Source organism: Scyliorhinus torazame, chromosome 22, assembly GCF_047496885.1.
Source record: "Scyliorhinus torazame isolate Kashiwa2021f chromosome 22, sScyTor2.1, whole genome shotgun sequence".
Taxonomy (NCBI): domain Eukaryota; kingdom Metazoa; phylum Chordata; class Chondrichthyes; order Carcharhiniformes; family Scyliorhinidae; genus Scyliorhinus; species Scyliorhinus torazame.
The window spans coordinates 105,598,743-105,617,295 of record NC_092728.1 but is presented as its reverse complement, the minus strand read 5'-3'; the positions used below and the strand labels follow the sequence as shown (position 1 = coordinate 105,617,295).

The following is an 18,553-nucleotide window of genomic DNA, read 5'->3' as shown; positions in this document are numbered from 1 at the left end:
CCCAAAGATGTGCAGGGTAGGTGGATTGGCCACGCTAAATTGCCCTTAATTGGAAAAAAAATAACTGGGTACTCTAAATTTATTAAGAAAAATAACTAGCAGAGCTTTCATGGTACTAACAATAGGTTTGTGGAAATACATTTTGAGCCAATGAATATAGGAGTACAGTCTAAATAATGTCTGCAAGGGATAGCATATAGACAAAGAATGGACCATTGGAATGCACTGAAAAAGCTTCTGCGAGAAGAAATACCATTTGGCAGCACTCTGTTTTCAGTGATTCAGGCAAGAGTTGAACCACGGTGTGCAGTGCTCGAGATGGACTGCGGTGGAGACATACCAGAACATAGAGGTCAGTGGTGTCAAAAGTGACATGTCAAGGAGGAAGATGAGGAGGCCACTGCAAACATCATGCTTCACACCTTGATTATCCCTCTTGCTACTGACAGTTGATTATAGCTATTGGTAGGTCTATAAAATAAGGAGCTGAATGGTGTGCCTATTGAAATTATTTCAGTTGAAGGTGTAGAGAGAACTTTAAACTGCATAAGAGTACAAATAAATTAGATGTTGGGTGTTTTTTCCCCCAGAAAGTAAAGAGCCTCGAGACATGTTCCTGGCTAACGTGGGGGGTGTTAACTATCTGTCTTCAAGGGGTGGCACAGTGGTTAGCACTGCTGCCTCACGGCACCGAGGACCCAGGCTCGATCCTGGCCCCGGGTCACTGCGGAGTTTGCACATTCTCCTGTGTCACCCCCACAACCCAAAGATGTGCAGGGTAGGTGGATTGGCTACGCTAAATTGCCCCTTAATTGGGAAAAAAATGAATTGGGTGCTTATCTATCCTTCAAGATGGCATTGAACTGATTCTTGAATGGTGTAGAGATCACATCAGAACTATTTTTATAGATAACAGCTGGTCTGGTTTCAGTTACCTGAGGGTTTGAAGATGCATTTTCTTCCTCTTGTCATTGTTTTTTCTGTGAAGAATCAATGTGGCTGCAGCTAATTGTTATTTGCAGGCTGATGGATTTAATGGTAACTCAGGAATGTATGGTTAATTCTTTAATTTTACTGTAGTGAATTTATCAAATACAAGTAATAAATTACAATATGAACAATGCTATGTTTTTAACATGAATCAAGTTCCTGTCGATCTCCTTAGTATTTTTCATACAAAATTAATCTTTAATATATATATTTATATAAAGTACATTGTTAAGCAAACAGCTAGGTATTTTTCCTTCATAATAAAGCAATACTTCTAGTTTGCAGAATTTCATGTTTTTAATTCTTATGAGGGATCAAGTAGTTCTACTCTTACTCCATCCCTTGGACTATATGCCACCAATGGCTAGAAGAATGGCTAACTGCCTGCTCCCAAGCCTTTGCTAATGGGAGTATTTAACAGCAATCCAAAGTGAATCAGATCCAGTTTCTGTTTGCTTCAATGGAGAGTACTGAGCCTTCCACTTGCAGGTGGTCAAGATCAGAAAATACAAATACAGGGAAAGCTGGAGATCATATCCTTCAATATTATCACGTCTTCATCTCGTCATTTAATATCAGTGCTTTTAACTTTCCTCTGTTAACTTTTGAGGAGTTATATAAACATATTTATGAACTAAATAAAAGATATAATGAAGATAAGTGCAATAAGTTTAAAAATGACTTGTAACCCCCACAAATCCCAAGTTATATGAACATACTCAGCGGGAATTAAATTGGTGTTTGAACTGTGAGCGAATACAATTCCTGGAAATAAGTGCTGCTATGGAGGTGGGCCAGACATATTCCCCACAAGTAGAGGACAAAAGGAAGAGGTCAAAAGGAAAAGGTTAGAGTGAGCCATATACACACTTAATTATCCTTACTGCATCCACAGAAATCTGGGATCAGCTGCCTATCCAGTCTTCTCCGCTCAAGAACATGACATGCAAGAAAGATAAACAGAATAAAATTGCCATTAGTTTTTACAAAATAAATTTAGAGTATCCAATTCTTTTTTTCCCAATTAAGGGACAATTTAGTGTGACCAATCCACCTACCTTGCACATCTTTAGGTTGTGGGGGTGAGACCCATGCAGACACGGGGGGGGGGAAAGAGTGCAAACTCCACACGGACAGTGATCCGGGACTGGGATTGAACCCGAGTCCTCGGTGCGGTGAGGCAGCAGTGCTGCGCCACCGTGCCACCCTCGTCACAAAGTTCGTGAAAAGGCTACTGAATATATCCAGAAGAGAAAAGGCAGAATATACTTCCCAGTTTGCTGGTGGGGGCAAGCAGAGGAAATGAAATAATCCCTTACAACAATTTAACCTTCACTGGACAAAACAGTACATTTTATAATTGACTATGTGAAACTTTACGGTGGTTATCAAATGATAAATTTCTCCCTATTCACTTCAAAATTTGCCTGCAATCATTGGTAATTTAGTCCTCACTGCATGGCACTGTACATGGAGACGGGAGAAAATTGATGGGGCCAGTCTTGCTCCAGAGAACAATCATCTTCTATATCCCTACTCGCAGAACAGCAATCATGGCAGCTTTAGGAGATGGACAGTTGGATGAGGCAGTTGTGTTGGGAGCAGGGGAAATGTATTGCATTCAACTTTTACCACAACCACTTCCCAAACAAATATCAAAACGGTGGGGAAATGCTTGAAAGAGGAACTTCCCACTCACAATGGGAATTTCTTTACAGCAGGAGACGAGTGATGGGCTTGCTTTTTCCAAACACCAAGTGTATATCTGAATTAAAAAACTGTAATCCTAGCAACACTGGTCTTGAATTTTTTAACATTATGATTCATCCCAATAGAGGTGCACTAGTTGCTATGGGACCTAATCATCCTAATGCTTTAGTGTATAGTTCATTACCAAATAGATGAATACTTGCATCAATTCCCTGTAATGATTAAGGTTAATGCGTTGATTCTAGAAAAGGAAATAAAATGCATTCATAGAATGAAACTCAGAGGTCCAGTATTCTGGTCACCTTGGAAATTAAATGTCAACATTTAAGTTACCATAGGAGTGAGCAGCAAGTGTTTCAAATGCTGTTGCCACAAGAGCTTCAACTTGCCCGAAAGCAAGCTTCAGCGTTCTCACAAGTTATGACATGAGCGCACATTTGAGCCTTACACGTCCGTCATCTTGTTAAAGATCAGCCACATAGTCAAAGCCGTCAAACACTGCTTGTTCCTGTGCAGTTAGTGGGCGGAAGTCACAAACTAGCGAAAGGATTGGTCTCTGGGATGTGAATTCTTCATCAAAGTTCTGGACATCACACGGGCTGCTTAGTTTTGGGACGAGTGGTGGTTTTGCTCTTTGAGCTAATAGGGCTTCCCAGTCCACTTCCTGTGAAACAAAGTTACAGATGAGAATTTAGGTGCAAGGTGAAAACATTTAGATATAAAATGAAAACTACACAAAGTAAAGGCACCAAATTGCACGCAATGCACATGTATTTCTTACTTACCCTGAAAAATGCCTCCTTTTTCACCTCTTCTGCATCCTGATCTCCAGCTCCCAGTCGACGTTCTGGATTCTTTCTCAGAAGCTGAACAATGAGGGAGATAAAAATGTGACCTGAAACTCCTTGTTAATTTGTGTTCATGTTAACCACCTTCTCGTTGGATAGGCTGTATGCAGATAAAGAGTTGCAATCCTGGCAGACTGACCTTTCTTATGACTGAAATAGCCTCTGTTGAAAGGAACCGTGGGTAGCGGACTTCATCATTGACAATGCTATCAAATATCTCGTCATCATCATCTCCCGGAAAGGGACACTGCAAGTAACCGCAAACACATGCTCAATTACTTTCCACATTGTTAAAATGAATGGGCAAGGCCCAATGGTGTAAACGAATTAGTACAATGGAAATGCAGATTTTTTTATTTCTTCCATTTTCTTTACTATATATATGTTTAATTGTTGAGGAGTTTAATTCACAAATATCTTTTAAAAAAATAAATATAGAGTAACCAATTATTTTTTTTTCCCATTTAAGGGGCAATTTAGTGTGGCCAATCCACCCACCTTGCACGTCTTTGGGTTGTGGGGGCGAAACCCACGCAAACACGGGGAGAACGTGCAAACTCCACACAGACAGTGACCCAGAGTCGGGATCGAACCTGGGACCTCGGTACCGCAAGGCAGCAGCGGTAACCCACCGCGCCACCCCATAATTCTTAAATATGACAAAGCGAAGTAAAATCATTTTTAAAAATTGAGCTAGTAAACTTCATCAGTGGAGGTACAGGGACGTCTGGTAACGTCGTATGTGAGCGGCGGGATGGTCACAAGGTGGCTCCCGATAGGGTACTGTTCTTTTGTCCTTTTCGCTTATTTTCAGGTTTACATTTTTTTTTAGAATACCCAATTGTTTTTTTTTTCCAATTAAGGGGTAATTTAGCATGCCCAATCCACCAACCCTGCACATCTTTGGGTGGTGGGGGTGAAACCCACGCAGACACGGGGAGAATGTGCAAACTCCATACGGACAGTGACCCAGGCCCGGGATTCGAACCCGGGTCCTCAGCACCATAGTCCCAGTTCGGCTGGGGGGGGGGGGGGGGGGGGGGGGTGTTTAAATTTAAAATCAAACTTGTTTAATGGAATAAGATACCTACATAACACAGGGATGAAAAGCCTGAAAGTAGAAGTTGGTTGACTGAATCAGGCTTCTCAGAGCTCCGGTGGAGAAAATGTTGAGGCAGCCTTTGTGACTCCAGCCACTCCACTAGCGGCCGAGATGCTTACTAGCACCATGATGGCAAAATTTGACAAATACTGACGGGTTGTGTCGGGCAAATCGATAGGGCTTTTCTCAGTAACTTCATTTGAAGCCTACTTGTGACAATAAGCGATTTATTTCATTTCAAGATGCTTTAGTTCCCATTAGTTTGTCGTTGGAGAGGACCAACAAAATGGTAAAAGAACATGGTGACACGATTCAAGGTATGGAGGTGTCCCTTTCGAGGCAAAGCGACCAGATTGCCTCTCTGGAAGCAGAGATGTCTCTGATGGCCGATTTGAATAATATGCTGAAGGCCAAAGTGAATGATATGGAGAATCGTTCCAGGAGGTAAAATATCTGGATCGTGGGGTTGCCAGAGGGGATGGAAGGCCCAACTCAGAGATACAAGATGGTATCTCTGATACAAGACGGGAGAGGCTAGATACACGTCCTCTCCTGAGCTGTACCGAGCCCACCGGACACTCCAACAGAACTGGATACAGCCCCAACGAATTGTTGCGAGCAGTAATCATGAAGTTTCACAGCTTCCAAGAAAAACATTGGGTCCTGAGATGGGCAAATGAGTATCGCAACTACAAATGGGAAGGCCACACAATCAGTTTTTAATCTGGATGAGTGAGCGGAGCTGGCAAAGAAGCAGGTGGCGTTCAACATGGCCAAAGCTGCCCTGTATAAAAGAAGAGTACAGTTTGATGTGGTGTACCAGGAACAGCTAAGAGTAACTTTGAGGGGAAAGACTAAATTTGAGATGTGCTGGAGGAGGTGGATTCCTTTGTAAAGAAGCATGGACTGGATGTGGGTTGATTGAGGTTTTTGTCTGAGGGCAGGGAAGAGGGGGTGGGAAGCAGGGATAGTTTGTTGATGGTGACTGAAGATTTTTCTTCATGTTTAATCTTGTTAATGGGTTTGACGGCCATCTTGGTGGGCCTGGTTGCTGTACTTTCTACGTAACTGCTGCATTATCCCTCATGGTGGAAATGGCGGACTCTAGATCGAGGGGGGTGGGAAGCCCCTAATTTGTTTGGTTACCTGGAATGTCAGGGGTGTTGAATGGCCCAGTGCAAAGACGGAGGGTATTTGTTCACTGTAAAAATGTAAATACCGATGTGGTGTTTCTGCAAGAGACATCAGACTAGGGTGCAACGGTGGTTAGCATTGCTGCTTCACTGCACCAGGGACCCAGGTTCAATTCCGGCCTTGGGTGGAGTTTGCACTCTCTCTCTCTCTCTCTCTCCAGGTCTGTGTGGGTTTCCTTTGGGTGCTCGGGTTTCCTCCCACAGTCCAAAGATGTGCAGGTTAGATGGATTGGCAATGATAAAACTGCCCCTTACTGTCCAGGAATATGCAGGTTAGATGGCGTTACAGGGATCGGGCAAGAGAGTGGGGTAGGGTTATCTTTCGGAGGGTCGGTGCGAACTTGATGGACTGAATGGCCTCCTTCTGCATTATAGGGATTCCATGGTTCTAGGTTTGCAGAAGGGGATTTTTCCTTTTTCTCCCATGTTCACCAGGTATAATCACGTATCAACTCTTTTGTGGTGGAAAAATTTCTGCTTCCTTTGGTGGACGGAGCAGGTTACTCGGGATTGCGATTTTAGACTCTGCCGCACATTTTGATTTGCCGCTGGAGTCAGGTCCCTCCTAGCTTCCATGGAGATTGGATACAGCATTATTAGTAGACAAGAGATTTTGTGGATATATATCCACCGCAACTGGGGGATATATTAAATCCAATAAAAATGAGTATCTCAGCTTCCAGGCTGTGGGAAGCCCATAAGGTAGTTATTGTAGAGAGATAATTTCGAACAAAGTGCACATGGTAAAGACAGTGAGGCCAGAGCGACAGAGGCTGGTGGACTCCATTCTTAAGGCAGACCATCAGTACTCATTGCCCCAAACTTGGAGTTGTTGGCAAGTAGGAAAAAGCTGCAGGCACACTTTGAATTATCAATGGATAAGGCTGTGGGCCGGCTGTGACGTTCAAGGAGTGTATTTTATGAACATGGGGAGAAGGCCAATCACCTTTTAGCTCACCAACTGAGACAGCAGGCGGCTTCCCAGGAGATTGTGCAGATACGGGACTAGAGTAGCAGCCCGATTTCCGACCTCAGGTTAATGTGGCTTTTGAAACATAAAAAAAAATTTTTGGACTACCCGATTCATTTTTCTTCTAATTAAGGGGCAATTTAGCATGGCCAATCCACCTACCCTGCACATCTTTGGGTTGTGGGGGTGAAACCCACGCAAACCAGGGGAGAATGTGCAAACTCCACACGGACAGTGACCCAGAGCCAGGATCGAACCTGGGACCTCAGCGCTGTGAGGCAACAGTGCTAACCACTGCACGCCATGCTGCCCGCTTTTGAAACATTTTAATCGGGATCTCTATATATCGGAGCACCCGGTGGAGGGTTCAGCCATGATGATTTTTTGGATGGGTTCCATCCCAGTGGTGGAGGGGGAGAGGAGGGAAGAGTTGGAATTCCCGTTGAGCCCAGAGGAAATGCATTGGGTTAATGGGTAAAGCTCCTGGCCTGGATGGCTTTCCTCATTGAGTTTATCAGAAGGTTGTGGGACAATTGGTCCCTCTAATTTTAGAAATGTTCAACGACTCCTTGCCTCGTGGTTCGTTGCCCACTACACTTGCACAGGCCTGTTATTTCCCTGATCCCCGATCCTCAAGAAGGACAAGGACCCTACAGAACATGGGTCGTACCGACCTATTTTGCTTTTAAATGCGGGCGCTAAGTTACTTGCAAAAGTGCTGGCACTGCAGTTGGAGCTCTGCCTCCCAGAGGTGATCTCAGAAGACCAGACAGACTTCGTCAAGGGTCAGCAATTGTCAGTCAATATATGTCGTTTATTAAAAATTGTCCGTCTGTGGCCAAGCTGGAGATGATCTAGATTCCCTAGATGCTGAAAAGGCAATTGATAGGGTGGAGTGCACATATCTCAGATCTTTTGAGAGGTTTGGATTGGGACAAAAGTTTATATCCTGGATTTGTTTGTTGTATAGGGCCCCGATTGCTAGTGTTCACACAAATGCTTTGAATTCAGACTACTTTCCACTGAATAGGAGCACGAGGCAGGGATGTCCATTGTCTCTGCTCCTGTTTTCTCCGGCAATAGAACCGCTTAGATCTTCCAGTAAATGGAAGGGTATAAAGTGGGGAGGGGTGGAGCATAGGGTGTACACGGATGACCTGCTTCTTTATATTACAGACCCAGTATCCACTATGGATGAGACAATGAAGCTGCGTGGGAGATTTGGCTCCTTCTCTGGGTATAAGTTGAATCTGGATAAGAGCAAATACTTCCTGGTCAACCCCTTGGGGAAGGGAGCCCACCTGAAGATTTTACCTTTTTGCATCGGCAGATCTAGCTTTCATTATCAGGGAATCCTGATAATGAGGTGGTATGGAGCGAGGCTCTTCACAGGATCAACGCCTCGTCCTCTTGCGCTCAGCTTAGTCTGATCCAGTTCATGGTGGTGCACAGGGCTCATCTGATCAAGGCGAGGATGAGTGGAGTTTTCTCTGGGATGAGAGTGTTATTCTTGGGGTCGGCTAACCACACTCATCTGGTCCTGTCCCAATTTAGTAAGCTTTTGGGTCTCTTTCTTCAGCACCATGTCAGTGATACTTAATGTCGATCTGAAGCCATGTCCGCTGGTGGCCTTTTTCAGGGCATTAGAATCACTGGTGCTGCAGACAGGGGTGAAGACGGATGTCCTTGCCTCGTTAATAGCCCGGAGACGATTCTGCTTGGGTGGAAGTCTCCTATTCTGCCTAGTGCCTCGGCCTGGTTGGGTGACCTCATATCGTTCTTACACTTGGAGAAGGTCCATTAGCTGGTCAGTAGGAGAGTTCTAACTAAAATGGCAGCCATTGATTTCCATTTTTAAAGAGCTAATCACCGCCAGTTGTTGAGTTCAGTTAATTTGTGCTTTTTGATTGTAGAGTTCTTTGTCATTGTAACTTGAATTAATTTTTTAATATTAATTTGTATATAATAAACAAAGTTTTAGGTCGCTCAAGACTTGCAATAGAGAGCTGGAGTAGATCATCTGCCTTCCTTCTCAATTGGTAATGTTTTTTAAAGCAAAAAAAAAATGGGATGTGGGGAAATAGTGGCCTAGTGGCAATGTCGCTTTACTAATAATTCAGAAACCCAGACCAATGTTCAAATCCCACCACGGCAGCTGGTGCAATTTGAAATCATTTAATCAACCTGGAACTGAAAGCTACTCTGAGTGATGGTGACCATGAAACTATTAGCAATTGTTGTGAAAACCCATATGATTCCTTTAGGGAAGAAAATCGGACATCCTTACCTGGTCTGGCCTACATGTGACTCCAGACCCACAACAATGTGTGACTCTTAACTACCCCTTTGAAATGGCCAAGCAAGGTCAGTTCAAGGGCATTAGGGATGAGTAACAAATGCTGGCCTTCCTAGCGACATCCACATCCCATGAAAGGCCAAGGTCAGCATTTAGCACTCATCCCAATGTCCTTTGAGAAGGTGATGGTGAGCCATCTTCTGTCAGAGCCGACTAGTTTGCTGGGCTATTTCAGAGGTCAGTTAGGAGGAGATGGCCCATGCAAATGCAGCAGGTTTCTTCCCCAATGGATATTAGTGAACCAAAGAGATTTCTACAATAATCTTGAAGTTTCATTTATGATGCAATAAGTTTACCAAAAACCTGTGTCCGGGTGCCCCGGTTTCTTCCCACAAGTCCCAAAAGACATGCTGTTAGGTAATTTGGACATTCCGAATTCTCCCTCAGAGTACCCGAACAGGCGCCGGGAATGTGGCGACTAGGGGGTTTTCACAGTAACTTCATTGCAGTGTTAACGTAAGCCTACTTCTGACAATAAAGATGATCAAATTCCTCAAATTAAAATTCTCCAGCTGCTGTGGTGGAATTTGAACTTTCATCTCTGGATTATTAGTTCAGGTCTCTGGACATGGAATGTCCAAAAATCTAGTTTGGTGGATTGGCCATGCTAATTTACCCCATAGTGTCCAAAGATGTGTAGGTTAGATGGGGTTACAGGGACAGGGTGGGGAAATGGGCCGAGGTTAGGGTGCTCTTTCAGAGGGTCAGTGCAGATTCAATGGGCTGAATTGCCTCCTTCTGCACTGTAGGGATTCTATGGATAGCCATTATGCTACCAATCCAACAATATTATATTGACTGGAATTAATTTATATTCACGGGAATACAGGAAATTTTCTCCCGTTACTCCACTTTGCAAATAACCCGTGAGAGACAGGCACCAGATAACTTGATTTTCCTGCTCCTTCCTTGCAGTGTTAATGGTTTACCCAGCACTGCATAGTTGAAATCAAAACCTGTCGTGGGAAAGGGGCCATCATGACGTGTACAGAACACTGCTCTAGGAAGCAAAGATCTCACCTCTCCCACCAACATTTCAAAAATAAGGACGCCCAGACCCCACCAGTCAACCGCTCGTGTGTACGAGGTCTCAGTCAGCACCTCTGGAGCCAAGAACTCTGGGGTTCCACAAAAGGTGTTTGTGTAATCTCCAGGACCCATTCCTGCAAAAAGATATATTTCAATTAAATGCAAAGAAAACTTGCAAGTTACATCTATACAAGACACCAGCCTAAGAGGGTCACTCAATCTCCACACTATATATACACAAAAAAAACTAAAATTCTGATCCTTGAAGACAAATCATCATAGATATAATAGAATTTACAGTGCAGAAGGAGGCCATTCGGCCCATCGGGTCTGCACCGGCTCTTGGAAAGAGCACCCGACCCAAGCCCACACTTCCACCCTATCCCAATAACCCAGTAACCCACCCAACTCTAAAGGCAATTTTGGACACTAAGGGCAATTTAGCATGGCCAATCCACCTAACCTGCACATCTTTGGACTGTGGGAGGAAACCGGAGCACCCGGAGGATACCTACGCACACACGGGGAGAACGTGCAGTCTCCACACAGACGGTGACCCAAGCCGGGAGCTGTGAAGAAATTTTCAAGCAAGCTTAAAGAGACCCTAATGGGAGTGCCCCGCTCTCGCCAGCCGCCAAACAAAAAGCATCAGCAGGTAGAATTATTAAAAGAACAGTTTTTGCTGGAGCCACTCCTTGGTTAGGTCCTGTCAATCAGTGAACAAGACAACACGAACGATGGTTGCTACTTGTTGAGCATCTGGCAGACCATACTTTCCACTCCAGAGAACCCTGGTAAAGAGGTTTGGCTGAGGGCACGATCCTGCATCAGACTCCGGCTGAGGGCACGATCCTGCATTAGACTCCGGCTGAGGGCACGATCCTGCATCAGACTCCGGCTGAGGGCACGATCCTGCATCAGACTCCGGCTGAGGGCACGATCCTGCATCAGACTCCGGCTGAGGGCACGATCCTGCATCAGACTCCGGCTGAGGGCACGATCCTGCATCAGACTCCGGCTGAGGGCACGATCCTGCATCAGACTCCGGCTGAGGGCACGATCCTGCATCAGACTCCGGCTGAGGGCACGATCCTGCATCAGACTCCGGCTGAGGGCACGATCCTGCATCAGACTCCGGCTGAGGGCACGATCCTGCATCAGACTCCGGCTGAGGGCACGATCCTGCATCAGACTCCGGCTGAGGGCACGATCCTGCATCAGACTCCGGCTGAGGGCACGATCCTGCATCAGACTCCGGCTGAGGGCACGATCCTGCATCAGACTCCGGCTGAGGGCACGATCCTGCATCAGACTCCGGCTGAGGGCACGATCCTGCATCAGACTCCGGCTGAGGGCACGATCCTGCATCAGACTCCGGCTGAGGGCACGATCCTGCATCAGACTCCGGCTGAGGGCACGATCCTGCATCAGACTCCGGCTGAGGGCACGATCCTGCATCAGACTCCGGCTGAGGGCACGATCCTGCATCAGACTCCGGCTGAGGGCACGATCCTGCATCAGACTCCGGCTGAGGGCACGATCCTGCATCAGACTCCGGCTGAGGGCACGATCCTGCATCAGACTCCGGCTGAGGGCACGATCCTGCATCAGACTCCGGCTGAGGGCACGATCCTGCATCAGACTCCGGCTGAGGGCACGATCCTGCATCAGACTCCGGCTGAGGGCACGATCCTGCATCAGACTCCGGCTGAGGGCACGATCCTGCATCAGACTCCGGCTGAGGGCACGATCCTGCATCAGACTCCGGCTGAGGGCACGATCCTGCATCAGACTCCGGCTGAGGGCACGATCCTGCATCAGACTCCGGCTGAGGGCACGATCCTGCATCAGACTCCGGCTGAGGGCACGATCCTGCATCAGACTCCGGCTGAGGGCACGATCCTGCATCGGACTCCGGCTGAGGGCACGATCCTGCATCGGACTCCGGCTGAGGGCACGATCCTGCATCGGACTCCGGCTGAGGGCACGATCCTGCATCGGACTCCGGCTGAGGGCACGATCCTGCATCAGACTCCGGCTGAGGGCACGATCCTGCATCAGACTCCGGCTGAGGGCACGATCCTGCATCAGACTCCGGCTGAGGGCACGATCCTGCATCAGACTCCGGCTGAGGGCACGATCCTGCATCAGACTCCGGCTGAGGGCACGATCCTGCATCAGACTCCGGCTGAGGGCACGATCCTGCATCAGACTCCGGCTGAGGGCACGATCCTGCATCAGACTCCGGCTGAGGGCACGATCCTGCATCAGACTCCGGCTGAGGGCACGATCCTGCATCAGACTCCGGCTGAGGGCACGATCCTGCATCAGACTCCGGCTGAGGGCACGATCCTGCATCAGACTCCGGCTGAGGGCACGATCCTGCATCAGACTCCGGCTGAGGGCACGATCCTGCATCAGACTCCGGCTGAGGGCACGATCCTGCATCAGACTCCGGCTGAGGGCACGATCCTGCATCAGACTCCGGCTGAGGGCACGATCCTGCATCAGACTCCGGCTGAGGGCACGATCCTGCATCAGACTCCGGCTGAGGGCACGATCCTGCATCAGACTCCGGCTGAGGGCACGATCCTGCATCAGACTCCGGCTGAGGGCACGATCCTGCATCAGACTCCGGCTGAGGGCACGATCCTGCATCAGACTCCGGCTGAGGGCACGATCCTGCATCAGACTCCGGCTGAGGGCACGATCCTGCATCAGACTCCGGCTGAGGGCACGATCCTGCATCAGACTCCGGCTGAGGGCACGATCCTGCATCAGACTCCGGCTGAGGGCACGATCCTGCATCAGACTCCGGCTGAGGGCACGATCCTGCATCAGACTCCGGCTGAGGGCACGATCCTGCATCAGACTCCGGCTGAGGGCACGATCCTGCATCAGACTCCGGCTGAGGGCACGATCCTGCATCAGACTCCGGCTGAGGGCACGATCCTGCATCAGACTCCGGCTGAGGGCACGATCCTGCATCAGACTCCGGCTGAGGGCACGATCCTGCATCAGACTCCGGCTGAGGGCACGATCCTGCATCAGACTCCGGCTGAGGGCACGATCCTGCATCAGACTCCGGCTGAGGGCACGATCCTGCATCAGACTCCGGCTGAGGGCACGATCCTGCATCAGACTCCGGCTGAGGGCACGATCCTGCATCAGACTCCGGCTGAGGGCACGATCCTGCATCAGACTCCGGCTGAGGGCACGATCCTGCATCAGACTCCGGCTGAGGGCACGATCCTGCATCAGACTCCGGCTGAGGGCACGATATTGCATCCCTCGGGTACCTCCCTCACACATGCTTGTTCTTCATTTGAGAGCCTGGATAGCTGAGTAGTGTCTGGCTAATCAAAACTGGGGACATAGCAGTTAAGCCCAATTCTCTACTTATTCAACATTGACTCATGGATACCAGCTCAATAGGAGTCACTAGCCAGAAATGGGACCATTAACTGATTTTACAACCCCACCTTTCCTGATGCTGGCACCATTTGTACCCCACTGCCAGCTTAGTTGCAATCAACTAATTGAGAATGAAACTGGGAACTTTCCCAGTGAGTGTATTTTAATACTGCTACTCATTAGTCAATTAGGGATCCGATGAACCATTATTTAAAATCAAATGGAGAAACAGAAAATGGTAGAAATGCACAACAGGACTGTATCTGTGAAGAGAAAATAATGTTTCGGGTCTGAACTCATCAGAATCGTAAATTAAACAACCCATGATATCAGAGCAGGAGGCCACTATTCGGCCCATAGCCTGTACTGGCCATCAGCATTCTACCTTGTCCCACTCGCCGTATCCCTGTAAACTCACACTTCTTTCTTTTCAGATAGAAATGCAATTCCCATTTGAAAACCTCGATCAAACCTGCCTCCAGCCCCCACTCAGGAAGTTCATTCCAGACCCTAACCACCCTCTGGGTGAAAAACCTTTTCCTCACATCACTTCTGCTGATTTAGCCCATTATTTTGAATCTGGGCCCTCTAGTTCTTGATGTACTGTTGAGAGGGGACAGTTTCTCACTATTTACCCTGTCCACATTCCTCAGGATCTTCAATACCTCTGACAAGCCTCTCCTCGGCCTTCTTTTCTACGAGGAAAGCAGGCCCAACCTCTCCAATCTATCCTCATAGCTACAGTTGCTTATCCTTGGAATCATTTTTGTGAATCTCCTCTGTACTCTGCAATGCCTTCACACCCTTCCTCAAATATGGTGTCCAGAACTGGACACCTTCTCCAGTGAGGTCCAACTAGTGTCTTCTACAAATTCAACATAAGCTCCTTACTTTAGACTTTATTAATAGGACATTGAACACTAAGTTATTGTATGTTTCATGAACCACTCTCTCAATATGCCCTGCCATCTTTAATAAGTTACATACATACACAGAGGTCCCATTGTTCCTGCACCTCCTTTAGAGTTTCTCCTTTATTTTATACTGTCTCGCCATATTCTTCCTGCCAAATTTAGCCACCTCACATTTCTCTGCATTAAACTTCATCTGCCACTTGTCTGCCCAATCCAGCAATATGTCGGTGTCACGCAAACCTAGCACCTGAACAATTTTATGTACCGATAGCCTTTTAAAAAATAAATGTAGAGTACCCAATTTTTCCCCACCCCCTCCTCTTGTTGCTTCTGGATAGTTTCCTGGGTCACTTATTATACAATGGGCAGTTACCTTCTATTTATGTGTGCGCGGTGTTTTTCCCTTTCCTTCCCCCCCCCCCCTTTTGTCGATTGGCTTCATCCAGCTTCTCTTTTTTCCTCCTCCCTCACCCCAATCATATTTTCAGCGTTTCTTTGTGGGGGGGGGGGGGTTCTATTTCTTGCAGCCTTGTTCTAGGCCCCCCGATTTCTGTATTTGCCATGTTCGAGCCCCCCTCAGTTCCCTGCTGTTCCATTGGCTCCCTGCAGTTTCCCGCCCCCCAGGCTGTCTGTGTCCGATAGCCCCTCTGGTATTGTAGTTTTTGGGACACAGGATACACACAAACCTCTAGTACCTCGATGAGGTATTCCCACTCGACTCAGTCGAAGCCTGAGACAATTACCTGTACTGTAAATTCTATGATAATTACCTCTGGTGTTCTCTCCTCGGGTGGGATAGTTATCAAGTTCAGCAGTTGTCTGATGTTCACAGTTCGCTGTCTACCCTGAAAGCCAGTCTGGTGCTTGGCGACCACCTCGGTATGCAGTTCTCTAGCCTCTAAGCCAGGACTTTTGCGAGTATTTTCGCATCTACATTGAGCAGGGAAATGGGCCTGTATGATCCGCATTCCGTTGGGTCTTAGCAATATGGGGGCCTGGGTTAGTGTTGGAGGCAAGGTGCCCTCGCCTGCGAGTTTGCGAGCATCTCCCGCAGGTGTAGGGTCAGTGCCATCGCAAAGTTTTTGTAGAAGTCCGCCGGGAACCCATCGGGTCCAGCCGCTTTACACCTGCATGTAGTTGATGCTCTCCATGACCTCTCCCAGTCCTAGTAGTTCTTCCAGCTCCCTCTGTCTATTGTTTCCCACGACTGGCATGTCCAGTTCGTCGAGGAACAGTTTCATCCGCGAGTCCTTGTTGTGGTTGGGGGGGGGGGGGGGGGGGGGCATAGAAGGCCTCGAACGGTTCGTTGACATTTTTTGGTTCGGCTACCAGTCCGCTTCTGCTATCCTTTACCAGTGCTATTTCCCTCATGGCTGCCTGCTTTCTCAGCTGGTGAGCCAACAGGCAACTAGCCTCGTCCCCATGTTTGTAGAAGGTCCCACATGTCTGGTGGAGTTTGGTGCTCTGCTTTCCCGGTGAATAGCAGGTTAAAGTCCATTTGTAGATTTTTCCTCTCCCACAGAAGCTCTACAGTCGGGGCCTAGGAATATCTTCTGTTGACCTCCAGAATGTAGTTGATCAGTTGTTGCCTAGCTGCCCTCTCTTCCACGTCTCTGCATGCCTTCTAGCCGATAATCTCTCCTCTAATCACAGTTCAGTGCCTCCCAGAACATGGAAGGTGAGACTTCCCTGTTCTGGTTGTTAGCAATGTACTCACCTGTGATGTTTTCTGGCAGAAGACCTTGTCGGCCAAGAGGGCCTTGTCCAACCCCCATGTGGCACGCTGAGCACAGCCAGTCCCCAGCCTCACAACCATGTAATGTGGAAAGTGGTCGGAGATTACATTTGCGGAGTATTCCGCTCTATCTCTGGAAGCACCGATTTCCCCACTACAAAGAAGTAGATATGGGTGAAGGCACTGTATATTGGTGAGGAAAACGAGAATTCCCTCTGACCTTGGTGTATGAACTGCGATGGATCCACTGACCCCCAACTGTTCCATAAACATTCCCAGTTCTCTAGCTATGCCTGCTGTTTTCCCCGTTCTGGGATTCGACCCGTCTGTCAATGGGTCCTGTACACAGTTAAAGTCTCCCCCCATGATCAGTCGTATGTGTCTATGTCGGGAGTTTCCTCCATGGTCTTCTTTACAAATTCTGTGTCATCCCAGTTGAGAGCATACACATTCAGCAGGACCACCAGTGCCCTGTCTAGGACACCACTGACCATGACGTCTCTCTCTCCCTCCTCGTTGTAGTAAACAGAGTCCCCTTACTTATCAATATGGCTAACCCCCCTGGCTTTCGGCCCGTAGCTGGAACAATAGGTTTGTGCCAGCCGTTCCTTTCCTACAGTCAGTTCTTCTCCATCTGGCATGACTCCTGAAGGAAGACTATGTCAGCTTTCGTACCTGTCAAATGAGCGAAAACTCTGGATCTCTTCACTGGGCTGTTAAGTCCCCTGACGTTCCTGGTGACTATTCGGATGGGGGATTTTTGTCAACTCCCCGTGGGATCAACCATACCTACCTTGCAGATGTGCCCTGCTTTCCAGCGTTTCCCTTGGTTAGGGGGCTGTCCAAAATGGCCACAGTCACCGTTTTCACCATGAGGCCAGCCCATGCATTCCAGGATTTCCTTTTGTCCAGGGGTCACCTAACATGACCACCTCTGTGTACACCATGTGGGTGAGCCCCTGCGTTTAGGGTAGCCCTTTGTTTAGGGATCCTCTAAAGTGGCTGCTTGTGGTGCCATCTTGTTCTATGTTTCCAAGAGTGAAGCCAGTTTAGAGCTCTAACCACCCCCCACCCATGTCGGTTTGTCCCTCTCCCCTCTGTATTCCCCTTCTGTCCATCCCTCTGCCTCGCCCCTGGCCTTCGCCATGGGCCCCCCCTCACTCATTCCTCCTGGCACTAGCTTCCCCCCTCCCCCAGTCGACCTGACCCCCTCTGACTCTGCTGGAGTCCCTACTATCTCTCCTCACCCTCTCCTGCGCTCTGCTGCACTTGACCCTCCTTTCTATGAGCTGGTTCCCCTGTTCATAGCAAGGTGATAAGAACATAAGAACTAGGACCAGAAGTAGGCCATCTGGCCCCTCAAGCCTGCTCCACCATTCAATGAGATCATGGCTGATCTTTTGTGGACTCAGCTCCACTCTCCGGCCAGAAAACCATAACCCTTAATCTCTTTATTCTTCAAAAAACTATCTATCTTTATCGTAAAAACATTTAATGAAGGAGCCTCTACTGCTTCACTGGGCAAGGAATTCCGTAGATTCAAAACCCTTTGGGTGAAGAAGTTCCTCCTAAACTCAGTCCTAAATCTACTTCCCCTTATTTTGAGGCTATGCCCCCTAGTTCTGCTTTCACCTGCCAGTGGAAACAACCTGCCCGCATCTATCCCATCTATTCCCTTCATAATCTTATGTTTTTATAAGATCCCCCCTCATCCTCCTAAATTCCAACGAGTACAGTCCCAGTCTACTCAACCTCCCCTCGTAATCCAACCCCTTCAGCTCTGGGATTAACCTAGTGAATCTCCTCTGCACACCCTCCAGTGCCATTACGTCCTTTCTCAAGTAAGGAGACCAAAACTGAACACAATACTCCAGGTGTGGCCTCACTAACACCTTATACAATTGCAGCATAACCTCCCTAGTCTTAAACTCCATCCCTCTAGCAATGGACAAAATTCCATTTGCCTTCTTAATCTCCTGTTGCACCTGTAAACCAACTTTTTGTGACTCATGCACTAGCACACCAAGGTCTCTCTGCACAGCAGCATGTTTTAATATTTAATCATTTAAATAATAATCCCTTTTGCTGTTATTCCTACCAAAATGGATAATCTCACATTTGTCAACATTGTATTCCATCTGCCAGATCCTAGTCCATTCACTTAGCCTATCCAAATCCCTCTGCAGACTTCCAGTATCCTCTGCACTTTTTGCTTTACCACTTATCTTAGTGTCGTCTGCAAACTTGGACACATTGCCCTTGGTCCCCAACTCCAAATCATCTATGTAAATT

At 47.7% G+C, this 18,553-nt stretch overlaps 1 protein-coding gene across 3 annotated transcripts in view; it reads right to left on the bottom strand.

Annotated features, from left to right (window-relative positions):
• Positions 1-1,052: 1,052 nt before the first annotated feature.
• The window catches only part of LOC140399318 (serine/threonine-protein kinase N2-like), an 80,020-nt gene continuing 62,519 nt past the window's right edge, over positions 1,053-18,553 (bottom strand). For all 3 annotated transcript variants that reach the window (XM_072488841.1, XM_072488839.1, XM_072488840.1), the window contains 4 exons: positions 10,190-10,332; positions 3,688-3,795; positions 3,486-3,566; positions 1,053-3,364 (listed from right to left, as the gene is read on the bottom strand). In XM_072488841.1, coding sequence (XP_072344942.1) covers positions 3,164-3,364; positions 3,486-3,566; positions 3,688-3,795; positions 10,190-10,332 — 533 coding nt within the window. In that variant the 3' untranslated portion in view covers positions 1,053-3,163. The remainder of the gene's footprint in view (positions 3,365-3,485; positions 3,567-3,687; positions 3,796-10,189; positions 10,333-18,553) is intronic.